At 35.8% G+C, this 25,036-nt stretch overlaps 8 protein-coding genes across 9 annotated transcripts; 2 read left to right on the plus strand and 6 right to left on the minus strand.

The window, feature by feature from the left end:
• Window positions 1–287: 287 nt before the first annotated feature.
• On the plus strand, window positions 288–4,120 carry LOC104716317 (uncharacterized). The gene is made up of 13 exons (XM_010433700.2): window positions 288–424; window positions 815–884; window positions 969–1,084; window positions 1,197–1,250; window positions 1,529–1,762; window positions 1,863–2,010; window positions 2,123–2,293; window positions 2,389–2,547; window positions 2,628–2,734; window positions 2,849–2,927; window positions 3,030–3,325; window positions 3,414–3,530; window positions 3,616–4,120. Exons 1-13 carry the CDS (start codon window positions 327–329, stop codon window positions 3,977–3,979), a joined length of 2,013 nt encoding a protein of 670 aa, XP_010432002.1. The 5' UTR covers window positions 288–326; the 3' UTR covers window positions 3,980–4,120.
• LOC104716318 (uncharacterized) lies at window positions 2,535–5,719 on the minus strand. Its single transcript, XM_010433701.2, has 3 exons — window positions 5,191–5,719; window positions 4,698–5,049; window positions 2,535–4,596 (listed from the first exon to the last, which is right to left on the minus strand). The coding sequence occupies exons 1-3, from the start codon at window positions 5,508–5,510 to the stop codon at window positions 4,198–4,200; spliced, it is 1,071 nt and encodes a 356-aa protein (XP_010432003.1). The 5' UTR covers window positions 5,511–5,719; the 3' UTR covers window positions 2,535–4,197.
• A 95-nt stretch (window positions 5,720–5,814) lies between these two features.
• LOC104716319 (pentatricopeptide repeat-containing protein At4g38010) lies at window positions 5,815–7,752 on the plus strand. The gene has a single exon (XM_010433703.2). It carries the CDS (start codon window positions 5,845–5,847, stop codon window positions 7,513–7,515), a length of 1,671 nt encoding a protein of 556 aa, XP_010432005.1. The 5' UTR covers window positions 5,815–5,844; the 3' UTR covers window positions 7,516–7,752.
• A 78-nt stretch (window positions 7,753–7,830) lies between these two features.
• LOC104716320 (dof zinc finger protein DOF4.7-like) lies at window positions 7,831–8,773 on the minus strand. Its single transcript, XM_010433704.3, has one exon. The coding sequence runs from the start codon at window positions 8,679–8,681 to the stop codon at window positions 7,974–7,976; it is 708 nt and encodes a 235-aa protein (XP_010432006.1). The 5' UTR covers window positions 8,682–8,773; the 3' UTR covers window positions 7,831–7,973.
• Window positions 8,774–9,842: 1,069 nt separating this feature from the next.
• LOC104716322 (cinnamyl alcohol dehydrogenase 8) lies at window positions 9,843–12,279 on the minus strand. 2 transcript variants are annotated; one of them, XM_010433708.3, is made up of 4 exons: window positions 11,812–12,279; window positions 11,611–11,724; window positions 10,340–11,007; window positions 9,843–10,200 (listed from the first exon to the last, which is right to left on the minus strand). In XM_010433708.3, exons 1-4 carry the CDS (start codon window positions 11,895–11,897, stop codon window positions 9,989–9,991), a joined length of 1,080 nt encoding a protein of 359 aa, XP_010432010.1. In that variant the 5' UTR covers window positions 11,898–12,279; the 3' UTR covers window positions 9,843–9,988. The 2 variants fall into 2 exon arrangements, with proteins under 2 accessions (XP_010432010.1, XP_087324280.1); XM_087468154.1 differs by lacking the exons at window positions 11,611–11,724; window positions 11,812–12,279 and adding an exon at window positions 11,099–11,597.
• A 475-nt stretch (window positions 12,280–12,754) lies between these two features.
• Window positions 12,755–14,882, minus strand: LOC104716321 (cinnamyl alcohol dehydrogenase 7). The gene is made up of 4 exons (XM_087468155.1): window positions 14,331–14,882; window positions 14,092–14,205; window positions 13,337–14,004; window positions 12,755–13,132 (listed from the first exon to the last, which is right to left on the minus strand). Exons 1-4 carry the CDS (start codon window positions 14,414–14,416, stop codon window positions 12,927–12,929), a joined length of 1,074 nt encoding a protein of 357 aa, XP_087324281.1. The 5' UTR covers window positions 14,417–14,882; the 3' UTR covers window positions 12,755–12,926.
• Window positions 14,883–15,365: 483 nt separating this feature from the next.
• LOC104716323 (putative cinnamyl alcohol dehydrogenase 6) lies at window positions 15,366–18,129 on the minus strand. The gene is made up of 6 exons (XM_010433709.3): window positions 17,970–18,129; window positions 17,727–17,840; window positions 16,472–16,761; window positions 16,173–16,396; window positions 15,941–16,094; window positions 15,366–15,826 (listed from the first exon to the last, which is right to left on the minus strand). Exons 1-6 carry the CDS (start codon window positions 18,074–18,076, stop codon window positions 15,618–15,620), a joined length of 1,098 nt encoding a protein of 365 aa, XP_010432011.1. The 5' UTR covers window positions 18,077–18,129; the 3' UTR covers window positions 15,366–15,617.
• A 125-nt stretch (window positions 18,130–18,254) lies between these two features.
• On the minus strand, window positions 18,255–22,574 carry LOC104719931 (uncharacterized). Its single transcript, XM_087468156.1, has 16 exons — window positions 22,358–22,574; window positions 22,052–22,178; window positions 21,698–21,776; window positions 21,467–21,582; window positions 21,311–21,361; window positions 21,088–21,207; window positions 20,851–20,970; window positions 20,613–20,760; window positions 20,325–20,495; window positions 20,068–20,214; window positions 19,857–19,963; window positions 19,654–19,747; window positions 19,409–19,550; window positions 19,145–19,310; window positions 18,919–19,035; window positions 18,255–18,818 (listed from the first exon to the last, which is right to left on the minus strand). Exons 2-16 carry the CDS (start codon window positions 22,150–22,152, stop codon window positions 18,452–18,454), a joined length of 2,046 nt encoding a protein of 681 aa, XP_087324282.1. The 5' UTR covers window positions 22,153–22,178; window positions 22,358–22,574; the 3' UTR covers window positions 18,255–18,451.
• Between the last annotated feature and the right edge of the window lie 2,462 nt (window positions 22,575–25,036).

The following is a 25,036-nucleotide window of genomic DNA, read 5'->3' on the forward strand; positions in this document are numbered from 1 at the left end:
CATCGTTTTATAACCTATATATGCTACATACTTGTATAGTTGTACCTCCTTATTTCGCAAGGAAAAAAAAAAAAGGAAATTTCAGAAACTATATCTTTTACGTAATATTCTATGAATCTTACAAACAAGTTACAAGTCAGATTAGACTTCTAATGTCAGAAGTCAAAGTAACTCCTAGTTAGGTTTTGGTGCACCTATTCCCGTTTAGTCTTGGACTTTGTTTAACAAATCAAACCACGCACGCTTATAAATATGCATAGAAGCAAAGATCTTATTCTTAGTTTCTTACATTAATTATTTCGATCTAAAAGATTTTGAAAGAGAAGATGGCTTCGCAGAAGAAGATAGCTTCCCTAATTATTTGTGTCCTTCTGTTGTTACTTCTGTTGTTTCTTCTTCCCATCGCCTTTTCTGAGCCGACAAGGTCCGTTTAGTTTATTTTTCCTTCATATGTTTCATACAGTCAAACATATCAACAATTCAACATCTATGTTGTGTGTACACCAAAGTTCACATGTTTTCTAACTTCTCATACATATTTCGTTGATTTTTGTTTGCTAGCAATTGTGATTCTCGTGTGAGTTCGAAGAATGTTTTTTCATAGAGCTATAACGTGTGTACGTATATATGTTATTGAATTTGTGTATTAACTTGTAAGAGTCGATCTTGTTTTTGAGGTTACAGTTTCTTATATTAGAAACAAATTCTAATCTCCCTCTTTGTCGTTAGAGTTGATAAGATTTATGTATGCACACTAAGCGTTTTCAATTCAGTGCATTGACTTTTAATATGGGTAACTATTATAATTCTACAGGAACTTAGATGGAATAAGTGCAAGAGCTCCAACAGTGCAGCAGATAAAGAAAAGACATGGGACTCGAGAGGTATGGATTTGATGGTATCAATAATCGAATAATATATATATATACTAATGTTTGTAGGTATAGAACTAATAATTTTTAATTCAGGTGGTAGTGGACAATGGAATTATCAGAGTCAGTTTCTCAAGCCCTGAAGGACTTGTAACTGGGATCAAATACAAAGGGATCGACAATGTTCTATCACCACATCTACGAGCTCGAGGGTGATTATTTTTTCAATAAATTAATAATGTAGTAATCAATTATTATATCCTAAAAGCTTATGTTATGCAAGTACATAAAATTGTCCTGATTAATTAGTTTGGTTTAATGTAGGTACTGGGACCTCATGTGGCAAGGAGAAAACATTCGCCAGGGCGGCTTAGATCGGTAATTAACAAACACTCTGGTTTATCCTTGTCTGATTTGTCAGTTAAGAACTATTTAATAAAACAAACACACGTTCACATTTATAGACCATGTATCTAACTTATACGAGGGTTTAATAAATTAGTTTTCATAATAATTGTTTTTTATTCATAATTTTTTTAATCTTTTTTCAAAACAAATATTTAATACAAATATGAAATATGGCTAACTGACTAAATCCTTTTTAATTTATACACATCGATCTAATCGTTATTTTTTTTTTTTTTTTTTGGGTTCAGAATCGAAGGAACCACATTTAGAATCATCAGTCAAACCCAAGAACAAGTGGAGATTTCGTTCTCTAGAACATGGAAGCGTGGTGATCCTCATATTCCATTAAACGTAGAGAAGAGGTATATCATACGTGCAAATACTTCAGGATTCTACACATATGGAATCTTCGAGAGACTTCCCGAGTGGCCAGAACTCGACATGGGGTTAATTCGACTCGTTTTCAAACTCAACCCAGAGAGGTATCTTAAATTATACGATTCCAATGTTTTCTTATTTGCTTTTTTTTTTTTTTTTAAAAATAGAGAGTTTATCTTAACTCCAAAAAAAATGTGTCTGTAGATTTCATTACATGGTGGTGGCTGATAACCGGCAAAGAGAAATGCCAACGGAGGCTGACCGTGACATCGATCGTGGCCATGCCAAGGCTCTTGGTTATAAAGAGGCTGTACAATTGACTCATCCTCATAACTCCATGTTCAAAAACCAGGTACTTAGCGTATAGTATTTTGCATACTTTTGAAGTCACGTACGTATTATATATTTATTTGTTCGTGTATCCGAAATCTCTAATTTTGATTGTTAAATTGAATGATATTAAGGTCGATGACAAGTACCAATACACATGCGAGATCAAAGACAACAAGGTACACGGTTGGATCTCAACCAAGTCCCATGTTGGCTTTTGGATCATCTCACCAAGCGGGGAATATCGCTCCGGTGGACCGATCAAACAAGAGCTCACGTCTCACGTCGGTCCGACGGCCCTCACGGTAAGGAGATCCACCCAAAGCTAATCAGCAAAAGATAAGTATAGTATATATTAAATCTTTTAGCTAGTTACTTAAATCAGTTTGAATATACGCAGACTTTTATAAGCGGTCATTATGTTGGTGCGGACATGAAGACACATTACGTAACTGGTGAATCGTGGAAAAAGGTCTTGGGTCCTGTTTTTATCTACGTCAACTCTGACTCTACCAGCAATAGTCCTCCAGATTCATTATGGGAAGATGCCAAACGACAGGTTATTTTTATTTCAGCAATTAATTTTTTAAAGTAATTTACAAAGAAGAGACGCTAATTTTAGTTATTTTAATTTCTCAGACCGAAAAAGAAGTCAAAGCCTGGCCGTACGATTTTGTAGCATCCTCTGACTTTCCTACTCGTCGAGAAAGAGGAACCGTCACCGGTCGTCTCCTAGTCAACGACAGGTATAGTTATTTTACATAAACAAATCGAATAATTATATTGACACTTTTTATTAATAGTATCTTTTTTTTTGACAAATGTATATTTATTTATATTTTTGAAAATAAAAATTTTAGAGTCTTGACGTCGGGAGGATCTGCATATGTCGGTTTAGCACCGCCGGGAGAAGCTGGTTCGTGGCAGACAAATACTAAGGTTTGTTATTTTTACACTTTGATCTCATTTCTTTAAACTTTAATGGAACTTTACTAAATTATCGATTACATGTATTGATCGTTAATTAATTGTATTTTTCAGGGATATCAATTTTGGACAAAGACTAACGAAACCGGTCACTTCAGGATAGATAACGTTAGACCGGGAACATACAATCTGTATGGATGGGTTCCGGGTTTTATCGGGGACTTTCTATACCAAAACCGTGTTGACGTAGCTGCAGGTTCAGAGATTAGTCTAGATAGAGTTGTATACGAGCCACCTAGGAACGGTCCAACGTTATGGGAGATTGGTGTACCAGATCGAACCGCCAGAGAATACTTTGTACCAGAGCCATACAAGAATACAATGAACCCATACCTAAACCAATCTGACAAGTAAGTCTCTAAAATCTCATAAGTCCAGTCCACATTGTTGCAAAACCGGGTTTGGGTCTGATGGTGTTCCGGTTTGATTGTTTCACAGCTTTAGGCAGTACGGATTATGGCAACGATACACAGAGTTATATCCAAATCACAATCTCGTCTACACGATTGGAGCTAGTAACTATAGCCAAGACTGGTTCTACGCTCATGTCACAAGGTTAGAAGTTACATAAAAAACAAAAAGTTTGACACTTTCAGTGAATTCTTGAATTGACATTAACATTAACTCACTTCTTCTGTAGGAAAACCGGTGATTTAACATACGTGCCAACGACATGGCAGATCGTGTTTCAGCTACCATACGTAAACTGGCGAGGCAGCTACACATTGCAGCTAGCTTTAGCCTCGGCTGCACGGGCTAATTTACAAGTCCGGATCAATAACCAGAACACGTGGCCGTTTTTCTCAACAGGTACTATTGGAAAAGACAATGCTATAGCAAGACATGGAATCCATGGACTCTACCGGCTTTATAGCATCAGTGTCCCTGGAAGGTTGCTAAGAACCGGGACCAACACGATTTATCTTCGACAAGCTAAAGCAATAGGACCATTTGAAGGTCTTATGTATGATTACATTCGTCTAGAAGAGCCTTCTAGTGATTAGAATCATACAGTTGTTAGGATTTGTTTTTTTTTTCTTTTTTTTACACTATCATTAGGAGATTATAGTTGTATATAGATCAAAGTGTTTTTGGGATTTACTGAATTTGATCTATTCTTTTAAATATATATTTTTTTTGTGAAATTGATTTGGATTTTTGATATGATTGCTATGGTTTATAGCGTTATAAGATTCATAAGTGTTTTCTCTATATTTTGGTTTTAAAAACCGGAAAAAGATTGAAGCATGAACAAGAAAATGCCACCAGCAACAGAGACGTTAAGAGATTCAAAGTCACCTGCCATGGGAATGCTCACAAGCTCGCATACTTTCCGTGACTGCTGAGACAAACCGTTCCCTTCACTACCTAAAATCAAGCATAAAGGCTTCTCTCCTACAGACTGAGCAAACTCTTGGGAAAGTCTGGAGACAGGTTTTGGTTTCTTAGTAGTAGTTGATGGATGACCAGCTAATAGCTTCATCTGGAACTCACGTTCTAGAAGCTTAAGGTGGTTCCAGTTGCCTGAAACAATAGGCAGTTGAAACGAAGCACCTCGGCTTGCTCGAAGTGCTTTCTCGTTAAACGGATCACAACAACCCGGAAGCAGAAATGCACCATCCTATCATAAACATTTAGCCATATTTATTATGATAGATTCTCTCATTAGAGATTTATCTCAGAAAATGATATGAGAAGAAAGGCTGATGATCATTTGTATACCCAATTAAAAGCCATTGCTGATCTGATTAACGTGCCAAGGTTCCCCGGGTCCTGTATGCTGTCTAGAACAAGAACTCGGTGAGCAGAAGGGAACCATTTACTACAGTCTTTGACAATGTCTTCATCATCTTTAAGATCAATGAAGCTTCTAGGGATTCTCATCAAGGCAATGGCTTCAACAGATTCAGTAGATTGCACACCAGAGAGTTTCTTCATCACCAAAGAACTTACTCGAACAACTCGGATACTTAGAGACTCCAATCCTTGAGGAACCTGAGCTTCCTCGTGGAGAAGTAGACACTCAATTTCAGTTGTGATACCTAGCTTATTCTCTTGATAGATACACACTTCCCTGTGAACAGTGCATTATAAAGTTATCTCCTTGAAACTCAATCAAAACACGAAATAGTAACAAAAAGGAAACTGCTTTCATCAGTTTTCTTAAGTAGTAGTAATCAAGAAACAGAGAGTAACAAGATCAGTGATGATTTACCTAATTGGGATAGCTCCGACGACAAGAACAGAGCCATGAGCGTGGCGATAAGAGGAGCTTTGGCGGAGTTTCAGACAGTGTTTGACAAAAGGGTTTGAAGTGCTGGTAATGGAATTCACATGAGACGGCAGCGAAACTCTATTCTCCGGAGACTTATCTAAACTGTTGATAAGAAGAAGTTCATCTGAAGGGTTTATTATCTGAATCTGGGTTCTTGGGAATTGAGCTGATGAAGCTCGAAGCTTTGAAACTGAGGTTTTGAATTCAAATGGGGGACGCGGTGACGCAGATTGTGAAACGAAAGCACATCCGCAATGCATTGCCGTTTGCAACGAATCCGATTTCTACTTCTTCTCCGGTGAGAGAGAGGTCAGAGGTCTAAAGAGTTTCATATTCTATATAAAAGCCCAATACATTAAAAGAGTTAGGCCCAATAACAAGCCCATTAATATATGTTTTTTTTTTTTTAAACGGTAAAACCTCTCTTCGTCATCATATCCTCTCTGTTTCTATCTTCGCTTCTTCTTCTTCGTCTATGAATCTACTAATTTTGGTTCTTTCTGAGAATCGAACTCGTGTTACGAATGCAGATTAACAGAGGAACCCAATACGTGATTGTTTGATCACTAATCAATTTTGCGGCCAAGTTTTGTGATGCATTTAACGGAGAAATCAGTTCTTCTGGAATTGATCAGCCGATGCAGCACTCTTCGCGTTTTCAAACAGATACAGACTCCATTGGTTTCTCGTGATCTCCTTCGCGATGACTTATTCGTCAACAAAGCCGTAACCTTTCTGGGCAAATCCGCCGATTTCGCAACTTACAGCTGTGTGATTCTCCACAGTATCCGTTCTGTGTTGACCTCGTTTCCATACAACACGCTTTTATCAAGCTACGCAGTCTGTGATAAACCACGAGTAACGTTTCTTGTTTACAGAACGTTTGTGAGTAACGGGTTTACACCAGACATGTTCACGTTTCCTCCAGTTTTCAAGGCTTGTGGGAAGTTTTCAGGGATCGGAGAAGGGAAACAGATTCATGGAGTTGTCACGAAGATGGGTTTTTCAGATGACATCTACGTGCAAAACTCGCTTGTTCATTTGTATGGAGTTTGCGGAGATTCAGGGAGTGCATGTAAAGTGTTCGATGAAATGCCTGTGAGAGATGTAGTTTCGTGGACTGGTATTATAACTGGTTTCACGAGGACTGGGTTGTATAAAGAAGCTTTAGATACGTTTTCAAAGATGGATGTTGAGGCTAATTTGGCTACTTATGTTTGTGCTTTGATCTCGAGTGGGAGGGTAGGGTGTTTAAGTTTAGGGCAAGGAATCCATGGTCTGATTTTAAAAAGGGCGTCTTTGATCAGCTTAGAGACTGGTAATGCTCTTATAGATATGTATGTGAAATGTGAGCAATTGTCTGATGCAATGAGAGTTTTTGGTGAATTGCAAAAGAAAGATAAAGTTTCTTGGAATAGTATGATTAGTGGGTTGGTTCAATGCAAAAGGCCTAACGAGGCGATTGAATTGTTTTCTCGGATGCAAATGTCTTCGTGTATAAAACCAGATGGGCATATACTTACAAGTGTTCTCTCTGCATGTGCTATATCAGGAGCTGTGGATTACGGAAGATGGGTTCATGAGTATGTTGTAAGCGCTGGTATTAAATGGGATACACATATTGGAACCGCGATTGTTGATATGTATGCAAAATGTGGTTACATCGAAACAGCTTTGGAGGTTTTCAAGGGAATTAGAAGTAAGAATGTGTCTACTTGGAATGCTCTGTTAGGTGGTTTAGCGATCCATGGACATGGACATGAATCCCTTCAATATTTCGAAGAAATGGTTAACCTCGGTTTTAAGCCGAACCAGGTAACTTTTCTTGCGGTTTTAAACGCTTGTTGCCACGCTGGTTTAGTCGAAGAAGGTAGAAGATGTTTCCATAAGATGAAAACCAGAGAATACAATCTATCTCCTAAGTTAGAGCATTATGGATGCTTGATTGATTTACTCTGTAGAGCTGGATTGCTAGATGAAGCACTAGACATCGTTAAAGCAATGCCGGTTAAGCCAGATGTGCGTATATGCGGAGCTATTCTTAGTGCTTGTAAGAGTAGAGGAGCATTAATGGAACTTCCTAAAGATATATTGGATAGTTTTTTAGATATGGAGGTTGAAGATAGTGGCGTGTATGTGCTTCTGTCTAATATTTTTGCTGCTAATAAAAGATGGGATGATGTTTCGAGAATCAGGAAGTTGATGAAGGTAAAAGGTATCTCGAAGGTTCCAGGATCAAGTTCTATAGAGAAGTTCATAGCATAGAACAATGATGATGTATGTATGACAATGATCATCATTCATCATACATATGACTAAATGAGAATGTCAGAATGTCTTACATACATAAGAGAGGAGTTCATGAGTTTCTCGCATGTCTCTGCCTAAAGCTGAACTTGTCCTCTTCTACTTCACGTTCCTCTCGCTTCTTCACCTTATTATTATGTGTATATAATATTATTATAATTAATTAATTATAATCTCTATGCAGTTTACATGGTACATGATTCTTGATTCAGCGATTGATAATTTATCATTTTCCTCAAAAATGATTAAAAAAAAAAAAATCAAAAGTTCAAATTTTTCTCTCTTGGAAATTAAGCAATTTATTATACTAAAAATTACAACAAAGGGAAAATTAATAATAGTTTTTTTGTTCATACATAGCTTCTGCATGCTAGCTACAATATTAGAGACTAAATAATGGTAAATGATAGTGATAATTAGAGCATAGCATTAGCATTATGGTACCAATTCCCCAGATTACCCTCACCATCACCGTTATCTCCATGACTGCCACTTGTTGCTCCTCCTCCCATGGCGGATCTATCGAAACCCCAATCCGTCGAAAGAGGAATCAACTCTCCGTTCTGAAACATAACCGGTTTTTCGTTAACCGGGAGAGAATCTTGGTGAATCATGGAAGCGATGAGTCTCTGTTGTTGAAGCTTCTGGTGCAAATCTTGGTTGAAAGAACTCAAAGACTCGATAGAAGAAGAAGACGCAAGGTTGTAGTTAGGATCCAACGGAAACATGTAGCCGGAGAATCCACCGGAACTCATCATCATCATCGTCGTCGTCGAAGACGTGGTCACGTTCGAGAACAGAGGAGGAGAAGAGATGACGTGGAGGCTGCAAGGCTTGTTCTTGTTTCGAGTTGAGCCACCGACGGGGACGTTACGGAGGGCGCCTCCGCGTGTCCAGTAACGGCGACAGTTCTTGCAGTAGTGACGTGGCTGAGACAAGCTGTAGTTGTTGTAGTAGCAGAATTTGGTGTTGACTGAATCACACCTCGGACACTTCAGGACCGGCTTCGTCGTCGCCGGAGACGACCGTTCTTTGTTATCGATCTGACGTGGTGACTTCGTCATAGTCTTGATCCTCCGTGGTTTGAAGCTGGAGGTGTTGCTCTGATGGGATGACGTCATCATGATATGGGGCAAGAGAGATGGTGTAATATGGGGCAAGAGAGGGGAGATTGGTTCTTGTGATTTCTATGAATCTTCATATGTTTATATATGAACGCATTGACGTATATAAAATATATATATATATATATGTGTACATGCACGCTTGTTGTATAGTATGTATATTTTAATTTATGTCTTAAACCGAATGTGTATATTCTAAATAAAATGTTTTTCTTTTTCTTTTTTTACATCATATAAAATGGTATCTGGCTGGCTAGTTATATAAGTATGTGTTATTCAACTTGTAGTTGTTGCATATCGCCATGGATACGCAGGCGTTAGCATTAATCGTATAGCTAGGTGAAAAAAGCGTGACCGTTATCGTGAAATAGCCAAATATTGAATCTTCTGGCAAGGAAAATATCTCTGGCCAGTTTCTTTTAGTGTTAAATACGATTAATTAATACAGTATATAGATTAGAGTTTTAAGTCATATTTTAACATTTATATATCAAGGGTTTAACAATGAGCACCACTCTATCCATAAGCAGGATTTGTTGCAGTGGGTTCTGTATTTGTTAAGAATTATTTAAGCTGTTCCTCTAGGTGAAAAATTCACCAATTCTAAATATCTAAATTAATTCATCCAGTTCTAAACCTTTATATATATATATGCTCTTATATTATTATATGATGTAATATTCAGACAAGACAAGATAAGATCGACCTAGGGAAGAGCTAGAGAGTGAAGGAGAGACGAGTGGTAAAAGGTACGAGGTAAAGAAAGGGAAGCCATATCAAGGAGTGGAGTGCTTTTCTCATTGGGAACAAACTCGAACTTCACTGTCTCCCCTCTCTTGTTTGAAGCAACACAACAACACAAGTCGTACGTACGATTCATTTATTATCCTCTTTGACTTTTCACTTCTATTGCTCTTCCACCAAATGTGAAGATAACTAATTGTCAGTTTGTCACACATTAGCTTAAAAATTTTATTCTCAGGTTGATAACTCGCCTAATGAGTAATGATAAACTGATTATTTTAACACTGTTAATTGATTTTGATTCTTTCATCTAAAGGATCTCATCGATACACTCGAGTGTTATCTATAGAAATCTTAGATATATACTAATTGATCATACTTGGCTTACCCTTAAAATTTTATCATATAGAGAAACTATAATATTAAAGTTCATTACTTTGATTAAAGCATACCACACAGTCATACAACATCCCCAGGAACCAACACGAAACTTAAATACTACGACAAACCAAACAAAAGAAAGAAAAAAACAGCTTTGGGGAAATTTTAATGTTAAGAGTGACTTATAAAATAGGAGAAGGCTTCAAAGTGTTGGCAACATCAATCACAAATCGGTACCTAACGTCAGCCTTCTCAAGCCGCTCCATGGCGGTGTTAACATAATCCGCAGAGATAAGTTCAATATCTGCCGTGATGTTGTGTTTCGCGGCCATATCCATCATCTCCTGAGTCTCTTTTATCCCTCCTATCAAACTTCCAACTACCATCTTCCTCTCTAGATATACAAAAGAACATAACCACACACACACACACACAAAATCCATGTCATTCTCGCGATTCATTGACTAAACACTACAAATTTAGCACATGTAAATTAATATAGGGATTAGTATGTTACTACAAATATAGCTTACCAAAGATGAGAGGCAAGACAGGTAGCTCGAGTGGCTTCACCGGTGCACCAACCATAACAAGTTTTCCCTTATGCTTCAGCAAACCAAGCAATGGAAGAAGCGGATGAGTCGCAGATACAGTATCAATTATACCATCCATAGTCCCCATTGCATCCTTGACCTGCTTCGGGTCACGGCTCACCAAGAAGGTATCGGCACCAAGCCGATTAATAGCCTCGTCTCTCTTACCCTCCGAAGTACTGATAACCGTAACTTTACAACCCATAGCCTTGGCAAATTTCACTCCTACATGACCCAAACCGCCTAATCCTACCACACCGATGTGCATACCGGGTTTGTCGAGCCCATGATACTTCATAGGGGAATAGACCGTGATCCCGGCGCATAGGAGCGGCGCGGCAGCGTCCATGGGAAGATTGTCGGGAATACGGATGACGAAACCTTCGTCGCAAACCATGTGGTCGGAGTAACCACCACATGTTATGGTGTCGTCATAGTACTTGAATCCGTACGTTTGGATCAATTTTGGACAGTAGTTTTCCATGCCTTCGGTGCAGTTGTCACATGACCCGCACGAGCCGACCAAGCACCCAACTCCGACGTTGTCTCCGGTTTTGAATTTAGTCACTTTGGCTCCGACTTCAGTCACCACGCCCACGATCTCATGCCTGAAAAATTTAACATTCGGATTTAATATCAAAGTTAGAGCAAAAAAAGAATTAATTCACTTGGAAAGATTTATCAAAATAATTATCAAACCGGATCCATAGTTGAGAGATTAACTCCAATAAACATGAATTAAATGCGACGAATACAGAGTAGAGATAAACATGAGCCAGATGACGAAGCTTATCGTGGGTCTTTTGTCCACTATTTCTAAGATATTTGTAAATGCTTCTTAGTATATTTTTGTCTAAAATCTGAAAGAAGTGACCAAAAAAGGAAATAATTCTAAAAGTCGTACAAAATACCAGATTATATGTTCCCCATTTTAAGGCTTAAAATCGCCACATTACAGTAAAGAAGAGATCTTCATAAAAAGTCTAGCAACATTCATTTTCCTGTTGTTACAAAAGGTTACTTATTACAAAGTAACACACTGAAGCTGAAATTTAAGATTAAAAAAAAAAAAAAAACATAATTTTTTTCTTTTTCAATACAGCATTTGAGATGCTATTCATGCAATTTTTGGATATCAACAAGTCATTCTAAATAAATTTTGATATATAGTTTGATTATATTACTTAACATGCATGATACATGCGTCTTACCCAGGGACAACAGGATATATAGACGATCCCCACTCGTTCTTGACCATATGCAAATCAGAGTGACAAATTCCACAGAATAACACTTTGAATCTTACATCTTTTTCTCCTGTTTCCCTACACACATTAATTAGTCGCACCAAAACTTAGATTCATTATATTGAAACAAAAATCGATAGAGATAACAAAAACAAATTTTCAAACCTTCTAGAGAAACTAAAAGGCGAGAGAACTCCGGAATTGTCTTTCGCGGCCAATCCGAACGCTTCTTTCTCAAGAACTTTTCCCATACTCGATCAAATAACAATAAGAGTGAGAGAATTGGATTCAAAAGTAAGTGTCTAGTTTGATTTTATTTTATTTTTAATGTCACTTATTATAGTTGAGAAGTTTTAGATAATAACGAGGAGAGACAAAATGCCTAAATATAGGAGATGATTGTGGAAACGATGTGATTTGGTGCAATTAGGACCATGCATTTCCTTTCACGGGATTTTTTTTTTAAGACTTGCCGACTCGGTCTTTTCTTCCTTGTTTAGTTTCTTGGTAATTATTTCTTTTCCAATTATTGAAATCAAATGAACAGAAAAAAAAAAAATCATGCTTTCAGTACTAACATTGTCATTTTGTTTTTCAGGACCACGAAATTAACGCTGTCAAATAATACGAACCACTATATATACATATATATATATATATATATATATATGTAATAAGACCTTTTTAATTTGAACATTATTTGCAAAAACTCAACAATGTATTTTGCAATTTTTTCACGTGTGTCGTGGTCCATATGTATCTTATTCTACTAAAACCGTGTATACACTGCTAACTGCTAAGGTTGGAATCATTTAAAGTTTTCTACTAATATACATACATGCACTTGATCGATTAACTAGTACTCCAAAAAACTAGTTTAAATTTAATACTCTCTTACTAAATTTGACCAATCTCTTGGTACTTTCTAGTAACCCTTTGAATTAAATCATACTGTTTTCAATAATATCTGGGGTCGGTCAAACAACACTGCTTCTATCATTCACATCCAACCCTTTAATGTTCTATTATTTAACAGAAAAATCGACTACATTTCATTTTAAATATTGTCAATTAAAAATCTTCTATCCGGAATTAAAGCTTATAATCGTAAAGCTAAATAAATATCTTATTCAAGTTTACTAATTTTGATAAAGCACATGCTGTAGTAGTAGATTATAGTGATACACACAAAGTCGCCAGCTCAAAAAAACACAAAACTTATTACAACAAACCAAACAAGGAAAAAGGCTTTGAGGAAATTCAAACTTTAAGCTTTATGACTAATGAGTAGGCTTCAACGTATTGGCAACATCAATCACAAATCGGTACTTAACATCACCCTTAGCGAGTCGTTCCATGGCAGTGTTGACATAATCCACAGAGATAAGCTCAATATCCGCCGTGATATTGTGTTTTCCAGCCAAGTCCACCATCTCTTGCGTCTCCTTTATACCTCCTATCATACTTCCTACCACCATCTTCCTCCCTATTACACAGCCACAAAGAAAGAGAAACAAAACATGTTCCCAATTTTTATCGAGTGAACTCTTAATAGCATGTAGATTTGTGGTTATGTAGCGATACAACACAAATTTAGTGGGTCATTTGTTAATATAAGCTTAATTTGAATATTAAAAAAAACATATCACGTAAGATAACATTAAAAGATGATTGGCGAATAGGCTCGTACCGAGGATGAGAGGCATGGTCGGCAGCTCAAGTGGCTTGGCAGGTGCACCAACCATAACAAGTTTTCCCTTATTTTTAAGCAGACCAAGCAGTGGAAGAAGCGGATGGGTGGCAGATACGGTATCAATTATACCATCCATAGTCCCCACTGCGTCCTCCATTTGTTTTGGGTCACGGCTCACCAAGAAGGCATCTGCACCAAGCCTGTTGATCGCCTCATCTCTCTTACGCTCGGAAGTACTAATAACCGTAACTTTATTACCCAAAGCCTTGGCAAATTTCACTCCTACATGACCCAAACCGCCTAGCCCCACCACGCCAATGTGCATACCGGGCTTGTCGAGCCCATGATACTTCATTGGGGAGAAGACCGTGACTCCGGCGCAGAGTAGTGGTGCGGCACCATCCAATGGGAGATTGTCAGGAATACGGATAATGAAATCCTCAGCACACACCATGTGGTCGGAGTAACCACCATGGGTCATGGTGTCGTCGTAGTCTTTGCCTCCGGATGTTAGGATCATCTTTGGACAGTAATTCTCTTCGCCATCACTGCAGTTGTCACATGACAGGCACGAGCGGGACATGTAGCCAACTCCGACTTTGTCTCCAACGTTGAATTTGGTCACTTTGGCTCCAACTTCAGTCACAACGCCCACGATCTCATGCCTGAATAGTAGTATCAAAGCTATTTCAAAGATTCAGTTTTAAAATAAAATCTATTATTTTTTTTGGAGTACAGAAATTTTGTCTTACCCTGGGACAAGAGGATAGGTAGTGAAGCCCCATTCGTTTTTAGCCATACATAAATCAGTGTGGCAAATTCCACAGAACAACACTTTGAACCTAACATCCTTTTCTGCCGTCTCCCTATATACATTAAAATTTAAAACACCAACAAAACTTAATTTCAATAGAACAAAAAAAAAAAAAAAACAATATATCGGATATCATGCGATACAAAATCGTTAGAGATTAATAATATATTCGTTAACCTTCTAGAGAAACTGAAAGGAGAGAGAACTCCTGATTCGTCTTTCGCGGCCAATCCAAACGCTTCCTTCTCAAGAACCTTTCCCATCTTGGAAAAAAAAAAAGAGAATGGGACTGAGAGATTTTTTTTTTAGTGACACTAATAATTGAGAACGGGACTGATATATAGAAAAGACGTCGGATTTTATACAGAAAAGGCTTGTGGAAGCCGTCGCTGACATTTATAGGGCCACAAGCCCAAATCCAAAAAAGTCTAATTCATATCCAAAGAGCATTGTATTTAAACATTTTTTTTTTGTTGTGGGAATCGAACCTGTTGGTTCCATAGCCAATACTCTACCGGTTGAACTACAAGAAAATTTTAAGAAATAGGACGGAAAATTTTATAACTAAAACGCCGCAAGCACATGCTTCATCAGCTTGTTGGTTGGGACCGATGCATATGAAGACAACTAGTCATTAATATAATTTACAAGGATCATATTCACCACGTCCACGAGAATAGATGGTCCCTATTCCCTAATATATATATGGCAACTCAATTTTGTAGTAATAGTACTAGTGTGATGTCGTTAGTCAGGGTCATATCAACTCACCAATTTGATACTGATGTGTTTATCAATAATGCAGTTGATTTTTCTGCTGATTCAAAGCTACGGTTGTGGTGCAATTATGGTCGTTCTCTTAATTTTTTTCAACTTTGTCACATGTAATATGGTCCAGAGGTGACAATTACTGCATGTAGGGAGAGATACCTTCGCAAACCAAAATTTTAAAGATCCACGCACATGGAACTTAATTCAACCACATGCATGAGACCATTTTTCTCCATACCCAGTCTTTATTGATAGATTTCTATATTAGTTTATTTCACCAATTAATAAAATAAGATGATAGGTATAATATTTAATTATATTATAAAATCTGCATCCAATTTTTTTTTTTTTTTTCTGCATTCAAAATATTAAATGACATTTATGTAATGCAACCAAACTAAAGCTGAAAAATAAATATGTAATAGTTCTTTGGCTTTCAAATTAGTTAAGTCTCATCCATTGGATAATATATACATATTTAAAATGTAAAACGAGTTTGATCGTTACGTTCGGTTCATACATTTCAATGTCCTCAATACATCTTCAAATCATAATCACTGGGATTACATTCACTTGATCATACTCTATTTATAAAAAGAAAAAAAAAACAGACGCGGGTTGAAATCCAGACTATTGTTTATCTGAATACAAGAACATCAAGTTTAGTTAAGATTGAGTACCGTTGCCAAAAAATCAAGGTCTAGTAGCAGCCAATGTGTTAGCAATGTCGATGACAAATCGATATCTAACGTCCCCTTTCGCGAGTCTATCCATGGCGGTGTTCACATAATCCATGGATATGAGCTCAGTTTCTGCTTTTATGCCATGCTCCGCCGCAAAATCAATCATCTCTTGTGTCTCTTTCATTCCTCCAATACCACTTCCCGCTACGGATTTTCTTCCTGTTGCATAAGGGTTCCGTCAAAGTACTCAAATAGTCTAGGTATGAAAAGTTGAATAAATTAACTAAACTAATATATAACGGTCTATTACTTAGGATTCTAGATTGATCATACCTATGATTAAGGAAAATGCAGATAGATCGAATGGCTTCTCCGTTGCACCGAGTAGAACAAGTTTACCGTTGGATTTGAGTAGTCCAATTAAAGGTGAAATCGAATGCGATGCAGAAACAGTATCAATTATGCCATCCATTGTTCCCATTGCGACCTAACATAATTTTAAAATCTGATAACATTTTTTTACATTTTATATGCATAACAATATATATGCATGGTTTAAGATTACCTTCATTTGGTCTTCATCAGTACTAACCAAGAACCCATCAGCTCCAAGAGTTTCAAGAGCATCTTTAGATTTCCCAGAGGTGGAACTAACCACCGTGACCCTAGTCCCAAATGCTTTTGCAAATTTCACCCCAATGTGTCCAAGACCACCTAGCCCCACGATTCCGATATGTTTATCTGGTCCGGCCAATCCGAAGTACTTCATAGGACTGTACACCGAGATGCCTACATATAATATGTTACTTTATATTATTGAAAATGTCGCGATACTTTAATATTACCATATTTAATTTATATTACCTGCACAAAGCAAAGGTGCGGCCGAAGCTAGAGACAACATGTGTGGAATTTTGACGGCGTAACGTTCATCGACGACGATGTGGTCAGAGTATCCACCGTAGTTAACCGTTCCGTCGTGGTGAACTCCGTTATAGGTTGCGACTGCTTTGGTGCAGTAGTTTTCTTGATCTTCACGACAACTTTCGCACGCGCGGCATGAATCTACTATGCATCCAACACCAACTTTGTCTCCAAGATTGAATTTTCTTACTTTGCACCCTATCTCACTCACTTCTCCAACAATCTCATGACTGCAGTAAACAACATTAATAACAAAATAAAATCTGATTAAAGTTAATCTTTTGAATTTTAAACTAAATATATTATCATAAGCTTTCAAACAGTTGACTTTTTAAAAAATAAGAGAAAAATCAATAAAGATTATTTTTGATCATTTTCAAAGAAAGTTATATACTTATTTACATTTTTTATATTTAGTCATAATTTGGTTTTAGGAATCATTTTTTTTTTTTTTGAACAAAGGGAATAGTTGTTTAGTTACATGATATAACTCACGCTTAGTTTGTGTTGCACTTATAATATCTTCATAACGTTCAGTTTTGATCTGTGCGTGTAGATTTTTATTATAATAAAGTCATAAAGTAATCAACTTTAAGTGATGAATCAATGAATGATGGTAATAATGGAGGTGAGTGCTCATTTTGGCAAAACTTATTTGAGTGTAATAATTAATTTATCTGCCTAAATGTATTTTTCAACTATATATAAAATCGATCTAGCCGAAAGAAAAGAGCTAAGTAAGTGCTCCACTATTAACAGTGGACAAACGAGAATTTGCCACATTTATTTCCACTCAATTATAATCCTGATCTCTAATAATTAAGTAATTTGCCAACCAAATCCACTATTTTAATACATTCTGAAACATATGTTAAAAATATCATTTCACCTACCAAATATATTCTTGCATATCATACAAGCCAAATTCGGGGTTCTTAACTAGATTTTCATTTATCGAAGTTTACATTGTTTATAATCGTAATTGTGAATTCTAATATTCTATAGTGGTGGAAACTGTGGATCTATTTTTTTTTTTTGGACAAAAACTGTGGATCTAATCAAAATCAATCTTAACATTAAAAAAAAAAACAAAGATCACTGGGACTATGATATAACGATACAATTAAAGATAACAATTTTTTTTTACCATAACAGAAGAATTTACGAAACAGTGAAAAAAAAAAAAGTTGCGTACCCAGGAACCAAAGGGTAAATAGAGGAATGCCATTCGTTCTTGAGACAATGAAGATCACTATGACATATTCCACAATACAACACCTTCACTCTCACTTCCTCTGCCCCTGTTTTCCTGCACATTGCACATACCATGCATCACCATGTAACATCATCACTATGACTAAATTAAACAATCGATCCATAATCAATTCACCATGCGCATGCATGTGTAATAACACCCTCATCACAGAGGCAGCGTTACCTTCTAGAAAAGACAAAGGGAGACAGATAGCCTGAGGAGTCTCTTGCCGCCCATCCAAAAGCCTCTATGCTCTGCTCTCTCTCTTCTGATGATGATGATCTCTCCATCTTCTCTCACTCTTTTTATTTCTATTGCTTTCGAACAATTAAGGGACAAGAGTAAGCTGAGTAGCCAGCTATCTTTTTATATAAGAATGAGATTACAAATTAGATCCAAACGCTGCCGTTTCATTGTAGAAGTTTGACTTTAGGTCTCTCATACACCATAACATAATTATTAAATATATTTTACTCTAACTAATATCATGATAATTGAAGTTATAATATTTGATAGAAATTTTTTTCTTGTCAGCTATAAAATTGATATAATTTTAAAAGCTTTATGTTACTTATAAACCTTGGTACAAGCAACAAGTTTAACCCATTCAAACAAACTAATCGAAAATAATCCCCCCCCCCCCCCCCCATCATCACCCATATATATCAGACTTCGGAAGGACCTTCCAAACGAAGATAATCATACATCACACCTGAAAAAGAATCAGATTTGTTCCGACCGTGAATAAGATAAATCGTATTATAACCAACCCTAAGAAACTTTCCATGGATATCGATATTGTACAATTTGTACAACCCATGAATCCCATGCCTCGCGATAGCGTTATCCCGACCTATTAGCCCAGAGATAAAAACAGGTTTGGAATTAGCTTCGTTGACTCGAACCATTAGATTAACAGTTGTGGCTGAAGCCAAAGCTATTCGAAGTGTGTAGCTTCCAATTTCAGTCACTGCATTTAAATTGAACTTAATTTGCCATGTCGTTGCTTGATATGTCCCGTTTCTAGCTTTCCTATAAATCATAAGAATGTATATTATTTGCATTGTCTCTGTGATTACTGTGCAATACGACAACATCTTGGATCCATGATCATAATATATTTTTTTATTACCTGTTGACATGGGCATAGAACCAGTCTTTTTTATAGTCACTCACTCCAGCAATATAAACAAGATCGTTTCGTGGATACAGAACACTGTAACGATCCCATAGACCATATTGTCTAAATCTGTATTATTACATCAAATTAATAAAATAAAACACCATTAATTAGTATATTAAAATAAAACACCATTTAGTAAACAATAAATGGATGAGTTAATGCTTAATTCTGTTACCTGTCTTCAGAATTTGAGTTACTAAGAAAGAGTTTGGTCAAAAGGGTTGGGTCCGGATCTGGGATATAGAACTCTGCGGCGGTTCGATCCGGTTCTCCGATCTCCCAGAGTGTTGGACCGTTCCTCGGTGGCTCGTACACTATGGGTCCTACGTTTATCTCCTCACCTAAATAAAACCAAACCAAACTTGGGCCTATTAATGGGCCTCATCTATTTTTCAGCTGTGGCCCATCTTAAATTTAATATGGGAGATAAACAGTGTACCTGGTGTGATGGTAATGTCACGTTCGTATTTATAGTCACCGATAAATCCAGAAACCCACGCGTAGAGACTATAATTCCCAGGTCGCACATTCGCTATTGTGAACATCCCAATATTGTCTGCTCGTGTCCAAAATTGATATCCCTTTGTCCAGATTGTGTTGTAAAGGAAAATTAAATAAAATCCGTTAGTTTCGTCCGTTACGTTTGACATTGATACACTGAGTAAGTCACATATTAATTACTACCTTGTTTTCGGTTTGCCATGAACCAGCTTTACCAGGTAATGCTAATCCCACAAAAGCAAATTGCCCGAATAAGTTTGTCTTCTTATTGTTGTACCTACAATTTTTTGTTTTTTAATATAATTTCTCACATTAGATTGTAAAACATTATTTTGAAGATATATCATTGCATGTAAGAACAATCAAAAGGGATATATTTATTATACCTGTCTTTGACAAAGAATTGACCTTTAACTGTTCCTCTTTGGTGACGGAGAGGGTAATCTACTGAATTCACGAAATCATAAGGCCAGCTTTGGACCTCGGAAACCATCTATATGGATAAATATTTTTTTAAAACCATTATAACGATAATCATAATGGTATAACATAAAATCGAATGAAATAATGGGTCACTGATATGGTAACGATCGAGACCTGTCGTTTAGCATCGGTCCAAAGAAGATTACGAGAAGAGGCAGAGTTGAGATAAACAAAAACAGGACCAAACACCTTCTTCCACGGCTCCTTGCTTTTATATGTTGTGTTCATATCTTTTCCCGCGTAGTGTACACTTGTGAACATCTTTTCAAACACACACATACACACACACACAAAAATCGTAAAATCGAATAAGAAATGAAACATAAAAATACATTAAAAGAGGATATGTGTACTCAGTAGTCAGTACTCACAGAGAGAATGGTGGGACCCATATGAGAAGTAAGATCTTGTTTGACGGGGCCACAGACACGGAACTCATCGCTGGGAGTAATCATCCAGAACCCAACATGTCGGTCTGACGATATCCAACCGTGTACTTTGTTGTCTTTGCCTTCCATTGAGTACATGTACTTATCGTCTACCTGCGTCACACCCGACTTATTTTACCTTTTTACTATATAATTATGATAAAGCTAATATATATAAGTTTACAGGAGGGTAAAAAAGTATATAACATTTTTGGATTAATTTTTATATACCTGCCCTTTAAGCATATGATTTTGCGGATTTATCAAATGAACAGCTTCTTTGTAAGCCAATGGACTAGCACGACCATTGCGGATATCTCGATCTGCTTCGAAAGGCATGATTTTTTGCTGATCATCCGATACAGCCATGAAATCGAATCTGCAACATTGTAAAAAAAAAAAAAAAGATTATTATTTTTCATTCGTAGCGATAGTAGCTTAAATATGATAAAACACAGTTAATGGTTACTTTGTTGTGTTAAGTTTGAAGACGATTCTGGTTTGGTCCATGTCCACTTCAGGCCAACCTTTCAACCTCTCCAACACAGCGTACATGTGTACTCCCGATACACCACTTCGAATAATATATCTTTAAAGAGAAATATTCTCGATTGTAGTTAATCGTCTTATATATAAGTTCACTTCTCCCGGAAAGAAAAAAAAAGTTAATAACTACTGTGTTTTTTTCTATTGCAAATTGACGTACCGTTTGTCTACGTTTAATGGGGCTACTGAGCCCCGTTGAGAGATGCTCCATGTTCTCGAAAATGAAATTTCGACATGCTCACTTGTATGATTTACAATATCGAATTTTGTCCCTACTAAACTGTTAGATCATAAGATTTTATATGATATATTTGTGAGTTTTCGATTGAGAAATGTATATAAATATATAATCAAAAAGATAGGAAGAGAGATTCGAAACTTACTAATCGGTTAACGGTATTTGTCCTGGTTCATACCATACAACGTCCCAATACCTATATATATATGATATATAGTGGTTAAGTTATATATAAGACGAAAACTTTTGTAACCTTTCTCACGAGCTATATATAAAATTAAAATATATATATGTATCATACCCGCGATTTTCGATTTGGTCGTTCAACACATTGTTAAAGCCATTGTACTTGATTCCAGTTATTAAGCCTTGTGGATTTGAGAAGGTAACTTGGATGATACCGTTATCAACGATCACCTTAGTCAACAAAAAAATAAGCATCAAATCTCATATATAAAAGAATATAACGTTCTAGTAGCATAACTAATTAAACCAAAGATTCAGAAGATAATATTAGACATTTGGACCGTACTTGGTTACGACTAACTTTCTTAAGCGTGACCGGGAGAGATGCTTGTGTTTGGCCCGGTTTTGCAATGTTTAATTTGTTTCTGTAGTAAGAAAAATTACAATTATGAAAAAGAAAAAAAAAATCAGAATGTTCACTTGAATATGTGTAGATTCATAGAACCAATTCATTAACCACAAATATTACGAGATAACAAACTAACCACAATTATTCTCTCTTATTTTTCCTATATTTTTTTTTCTTTCTAAAAAAAGACAAGTCGTCTAACAACGATCTAATTATGTTTTAATATATACAAAATTATGTAGAACCCGCCGATTCAGTTAAACGACACAGAAGTTAAGAGCGCATACGTACCGTGATGATGATTGAGAATGAACACCTTGAAGAAAAAAGATGAGTACGAAAAGTTTAGTCATGAACCGACCAGCCTTCATTTCCGGAGCTCCGTGTTCCATCTCCTCCGATTCACCAAAACCTCCGACTAAGAAAACAGTAAATGAGACAATATTTCTTACACCTTAAAATGATATTTAAGACACATGACTATTATTAGTAGGTCAACCTCTTGTATAAACTGTGATCTAGATCTATATGACTATTGCATAAAACTCCTTTGACAGTTAATATATCACTACAATATATATGTAAACATGCACGTACTTTTCACTTAGAAAATTTTCCGTTTATCTTCTCTTTCTTGGATTCCTTGGCAGCTTAATTTGTTCTCTCCACCGAAAAAGTTATATCTCTCCAATTTAACCTTATACCCAAAAAAATAAAAATAAAAATCTCTCGTAAAATTTGTTACTTACCTAACCATTTTTTTTAATCTCTGCGTAACAAAAACAGAGATCAAAACCTGTTACGACGCAGATACAAAGGCGTAGGATCTGCTAGGTGTGTATATTTATATTTGTCTATGAAAGCTAAAAAAATAAACTCCCTCAAATCTGTTTCCTTTTACTTTTGTGAAATGGAGGGTAAATTAAGAAACTTTATATATGCACACGATATCTTTATTTCCAAATTTGACATCATTTAAATCAAAAAAAAACTTCAAGTAATAGTTTATGCCCAAGTGTACTCAATATTTTATTTTATGGGTCAAATTATTTATGTAATCAATATTTGTATATTTTTTTTACTAAGACTATTAGAAAAGTTATATTTTTTTTAATTTAAGTTTTGTTGATTTTTATTGACAATAATCCAGATAAACACATATTCCGGAGAGGAAATATTGAATTAAATAGTTCTAATTTTGAAAATAATACTCTCTCTGATTCTTAAAGATTGATGTTTTGACACTTTCACATATATTAAGAAAAAATTAATTTTTTTATATAAATTAAGTTATAATTACTTTTTCTGTAGAAAAAGAAAGAATAAACCTTAGATAAATGCCATGTGTAAAAAATATAAAATAAAAAATCATTTAAGTTTGTTAAATGTACAACAATAATCTTTTAGGAATAAGAAAAAATCCTAAAACATCAATCTATTAGAGCATCTCCAATCCATCTATATTTTTTTCCCCTATAAATAGAGGAAAATATAGCAATTTATTTTGGAGACAAATTTGCTCCAACACATCTCTATTCTCATATCTAAAATAGAGATTGCTATAATTTCCTCTATTTATAGAGGAAAAAATTAGAAATCATATATATATATATATAGGGGAAAAATAACAATTTCTATTTTAGAGACGAGAATAGAAGTGGGTTGAAGTAAAACTCATATCTATTGTAGATGAAAAAATAGGAAAAACCATTAGAGATGGTATTAGGAACAGATGGAGGAAGTATATTACAAAGTGTTAAAAGGACATGAACCTATTAACGCATTGCTAATACTTTTAAATTTTGAATCAAAAACTTTTGAAAATGAATTTAAGAGTTTTAAGATTTTTCATCAAAGAAAAGAAGGAACATAATGTTGTCAAAAAAAAAAGAAAAAAAAAGGAACATAATTGTTAAATAATTAAATCCAACAAATCTGAATTCAAGTCATAAAATTTTAGTTTAGTGATATATACTACTAAATAGAGGTACATGCATATAATACTGATATATTTTATTAATAGATAAAATATAGGAAAATCAAACAACATTTTTTTTTTTGGTAGGGGAATTAAACGACACTTTTTATAACTCCTAATATTTAAACAATACATTTTATTAAGCTACGATGAGTTAACCTATCATAACAAATTATGCATAAAATGAATGTAACTTAATAAAATACACTTTAAAATCCAAAAAGTGTCTCTACTCCTATAAAGTTTACAATGACAATTAATCTTATAAAAGTGTCATTAGGTACAAATAGCCCACATTAAAGTTAAAAACCTATAGAAGGAACCGAAACCCTAAATGTCGTTTTGAGGAGATGAAGAATTTAGAATCCTGTATAGCTACCCCTCGTCATTTAATTCCAAGAGCTTCTATTCTCTCCAGAGATATATGCTGCTAAATCACAAATCGGAGCCACAAAGCGTAGCCTCTACTTGTGACTGTGGTTACTCTCACGCCCAAGAAGATTCATCCCTGGTCCACTATCAGTCTATCATAAATCTTCCATTAAGTTTAGCACCAGTAAGACTCTCCACATGATGAAGTTGGAAGCAGTGAGCTTCGTGACGTTAGACATATTAATGCTAAGGAGTTGAGGAGTATTGACAGTAGCAATAGTCTCACTCGTGGCCGACATTGTTGAGAGAGAGAGCGACAGCGGAAAGAAATTTTTTGTGTTGTGTCTTAGGTATAGATCGTAAGCTCTGATACGATATATGATAGAAGGCTGAATGTCTTATTCCATGAGTGTATTACATTATATATAGCATGTACAAAGGTAATTAGGTTAAGATAAATGACTCTCTTATCCTTTCTATATATACATCACCTACATGCTCCCGCTCGATTACAGCGGAACCTTCGGCAACAAGCGATCCAAAGCCGGTTCGTCTGCTTGATTGTAATTGTGTCTTATCTCTCAGCCAGGATGGGTCAAAGAAACTGGATGACGCCCTCAACATGTCGTGCTCTGTTTATGCTCTGTTTTACCCTCAATTTTTGTCTTAATTTCAAAACTCTCTAAGGAAAACTCTCAATTTTTGTTACACAAGGCTTTGGTTGAATATATTTTTACGTTCATACAAAAAATAAAATAAAGATATATATAATTGGAGGAGGAATGGAGGTGAGGCTTTCGACATACAGATTCAAACTTGGAAGCCATTGCCTAGCAAGTATACAAGTATTGGACCTTGTTGCGTTATAGAAAATGTAATGTTTGCTGATTGTGGCGGTAAGTAGTATACTATGGACAAGTGGAATG

This window comes from Camelina sativa, chromosome 10 (genome assembly GCF_030686135.1).
Source record: "Camelina sativa cultivar CO46 ecotype springtype chromosome 10, ASM3068613v1".
NCBI lineage: Eukaryota > Viridiplantae > Streptophyta > Magnoliopsida > Brassicales > Brassicaceae > Camelina > Camelina sativa.

What these genes read in the sequence shown, in the direction of transcription:
- LOC104716323 (XM_010433709.3), bottom strand. Translation starts at nt 18,076, where the DNA reads ATGGAGAGATCATCATCATCAGAAGAGAGAGAGCAGAGCATAGAGGCT. An exon ending in CCCTTTGTCTTTTCTAGAAG is followed by an intron (nt 17,841 to 17,969) that starts GTAACGCTGCCT and finishes TGCAATGTGCAG; the next exon opens with GAAAACAGGGGCAGAGGAAG. An exon ending in TGCATTTTCCTTAATCATAG is followed by an intron (nt 15,827 to 15,940) that starts GTATGATCAATC and finishes CTTATGCAACAG; the next exon opens with GAAGAAAATCCGTAGCGGGA.
- LOC104716321 (XM_087468155.1), bottom strand. Translation starts at nt 14,416, where the DNA reads ATGGGAAAGGTTCTTGAGAAGGAAGCGTTTGGATTGGCCGCGAAAGAC. An exon ending in CCTTTCAGTTTCTCTAGAAG is followed by an intron (nt 14,206 to 14,330) that starts GTTAACGAATAT and finishes TAATGTATATAG; the next exon opens with GGAGACGGCAGAAAAGGATG. An exon ending in GACCATGCCTCTCATCCTCG is followed by an intron (nt 13,133 to 13,336) that starts GTACGAGCCTAT and finishes GCTGTGTAATAG; the next exon opens with GGAGGAAGATGGTGGTAGGA.
- LOC104716318 (XM_010433701.2), bottom strand. Translation starts at nt 5,510, where the DNA reads ATGCATTGCGGATGTGCTTTCGTTTCACAATCTGCGTCACCGCGTCCC. An exon ending in GTCGGAGCTATCCCAATTAG is followed by an intron (nt 5,050 to 5,190) that starts GTAAATCATCAC and finishes CACTGTTCACAG; the next exon opens with GGAAGTGTGTATCTATCAAG. An exon ending in CAGCAATGGCTTTTAATTGG is followed by an intron (nt 4,597 to 4,697) that starts GTATACAAATGA and finishes TGTTTATGATAG; the next exon opens with GATGGTGCATTTCTGCTTCC.
- LOC104716317 (XM_010433700.2), top strand. Translation starts at nt 327, where the DNA reads ATGGCTTCGCAGAAGAAGATAGCTTCCCTAATTATTTGTGTCCTTCTG. An exon ending in AAAGACATGGGACTCGAGAG is followed by an intron (nt 885 to 968) that starts GTATGGATTTGA and finishes TTTTTAATTCAG; the next exon opens with GTGGTAGTGGACAATGGAAT. An exon ending in CGTGGCAGACAAATACTAAG is followed by an intron (nt 2,928 to 3,029) that starts GTTTGTTATTTT and finishes TGTATTTTTCAG; the next exon opens with GGATATCAATTTTGGACAAA.
- LOC104716322 (XM_010433708.3), bottom strand. Translation starts at nt 11,897, where the DNA reads ATGGGAAAAGTTCTTGAGAAAGAAGCGTTCGGATTGGCCGCGAAAGAC. An exon ending in ATATATCCTGTTGTCCCTGG is followed by an intron (nt 11,008 to 11,610) that starts GTAAGACGCATG and finishes TAAATTTTTCAG; the next exon opens with GCATGAGATCGTGGGCGTGG. An exon ending in TGTCTTGCCTCTCATCTTTG is followed by an intron (nt 10,201 to 10,339) that starts GTAAGCTATATT and finishes TTGTATATCTAG; the next exon opens with AGAGGAAGATGGTAGTTGGA.
- LOC104716319 (XM_010433703.2), top strand. Translation starts at nt 5,845, where the DNA reads ATGCATTTAACGGAGAAATCAGTTCTTCTGGAATTGATCAGCCGATGC.
- LOC104719931 (XM_087468156.1), bottom strand. Translation starts at nt 22,152, where the DNA reads ATGGAACACGGAGCTCCGGAAATGAAGGCTGGTCGGTTCATGACTAAA. An exon ending in ATCATATGCTTAAAGGGCAG is followed by an intron (nt 20,496 to 20,612) that starts GTATATAAAAAT and finishes GGTGTGACGCAG; the next exon opens with GTAGACGATAAGTACATGTA. An exon ending in CATGGCAAACCGAAAACAAG is followed by an intron (nt 19,551 to 19,653) that starts GTAGTAATTAAT and finishes ATCTGGACAAAG; the next exon opens with GGATATCAATTTTGGACACG.
- LOC104716320 (XM_010433704.3), bottom strand. Translation starts at nt 8,681, where the DNA reads ATGATGACGTCATCCCATCAGAGCAACACCTCCAGCTTCAAACCACGG.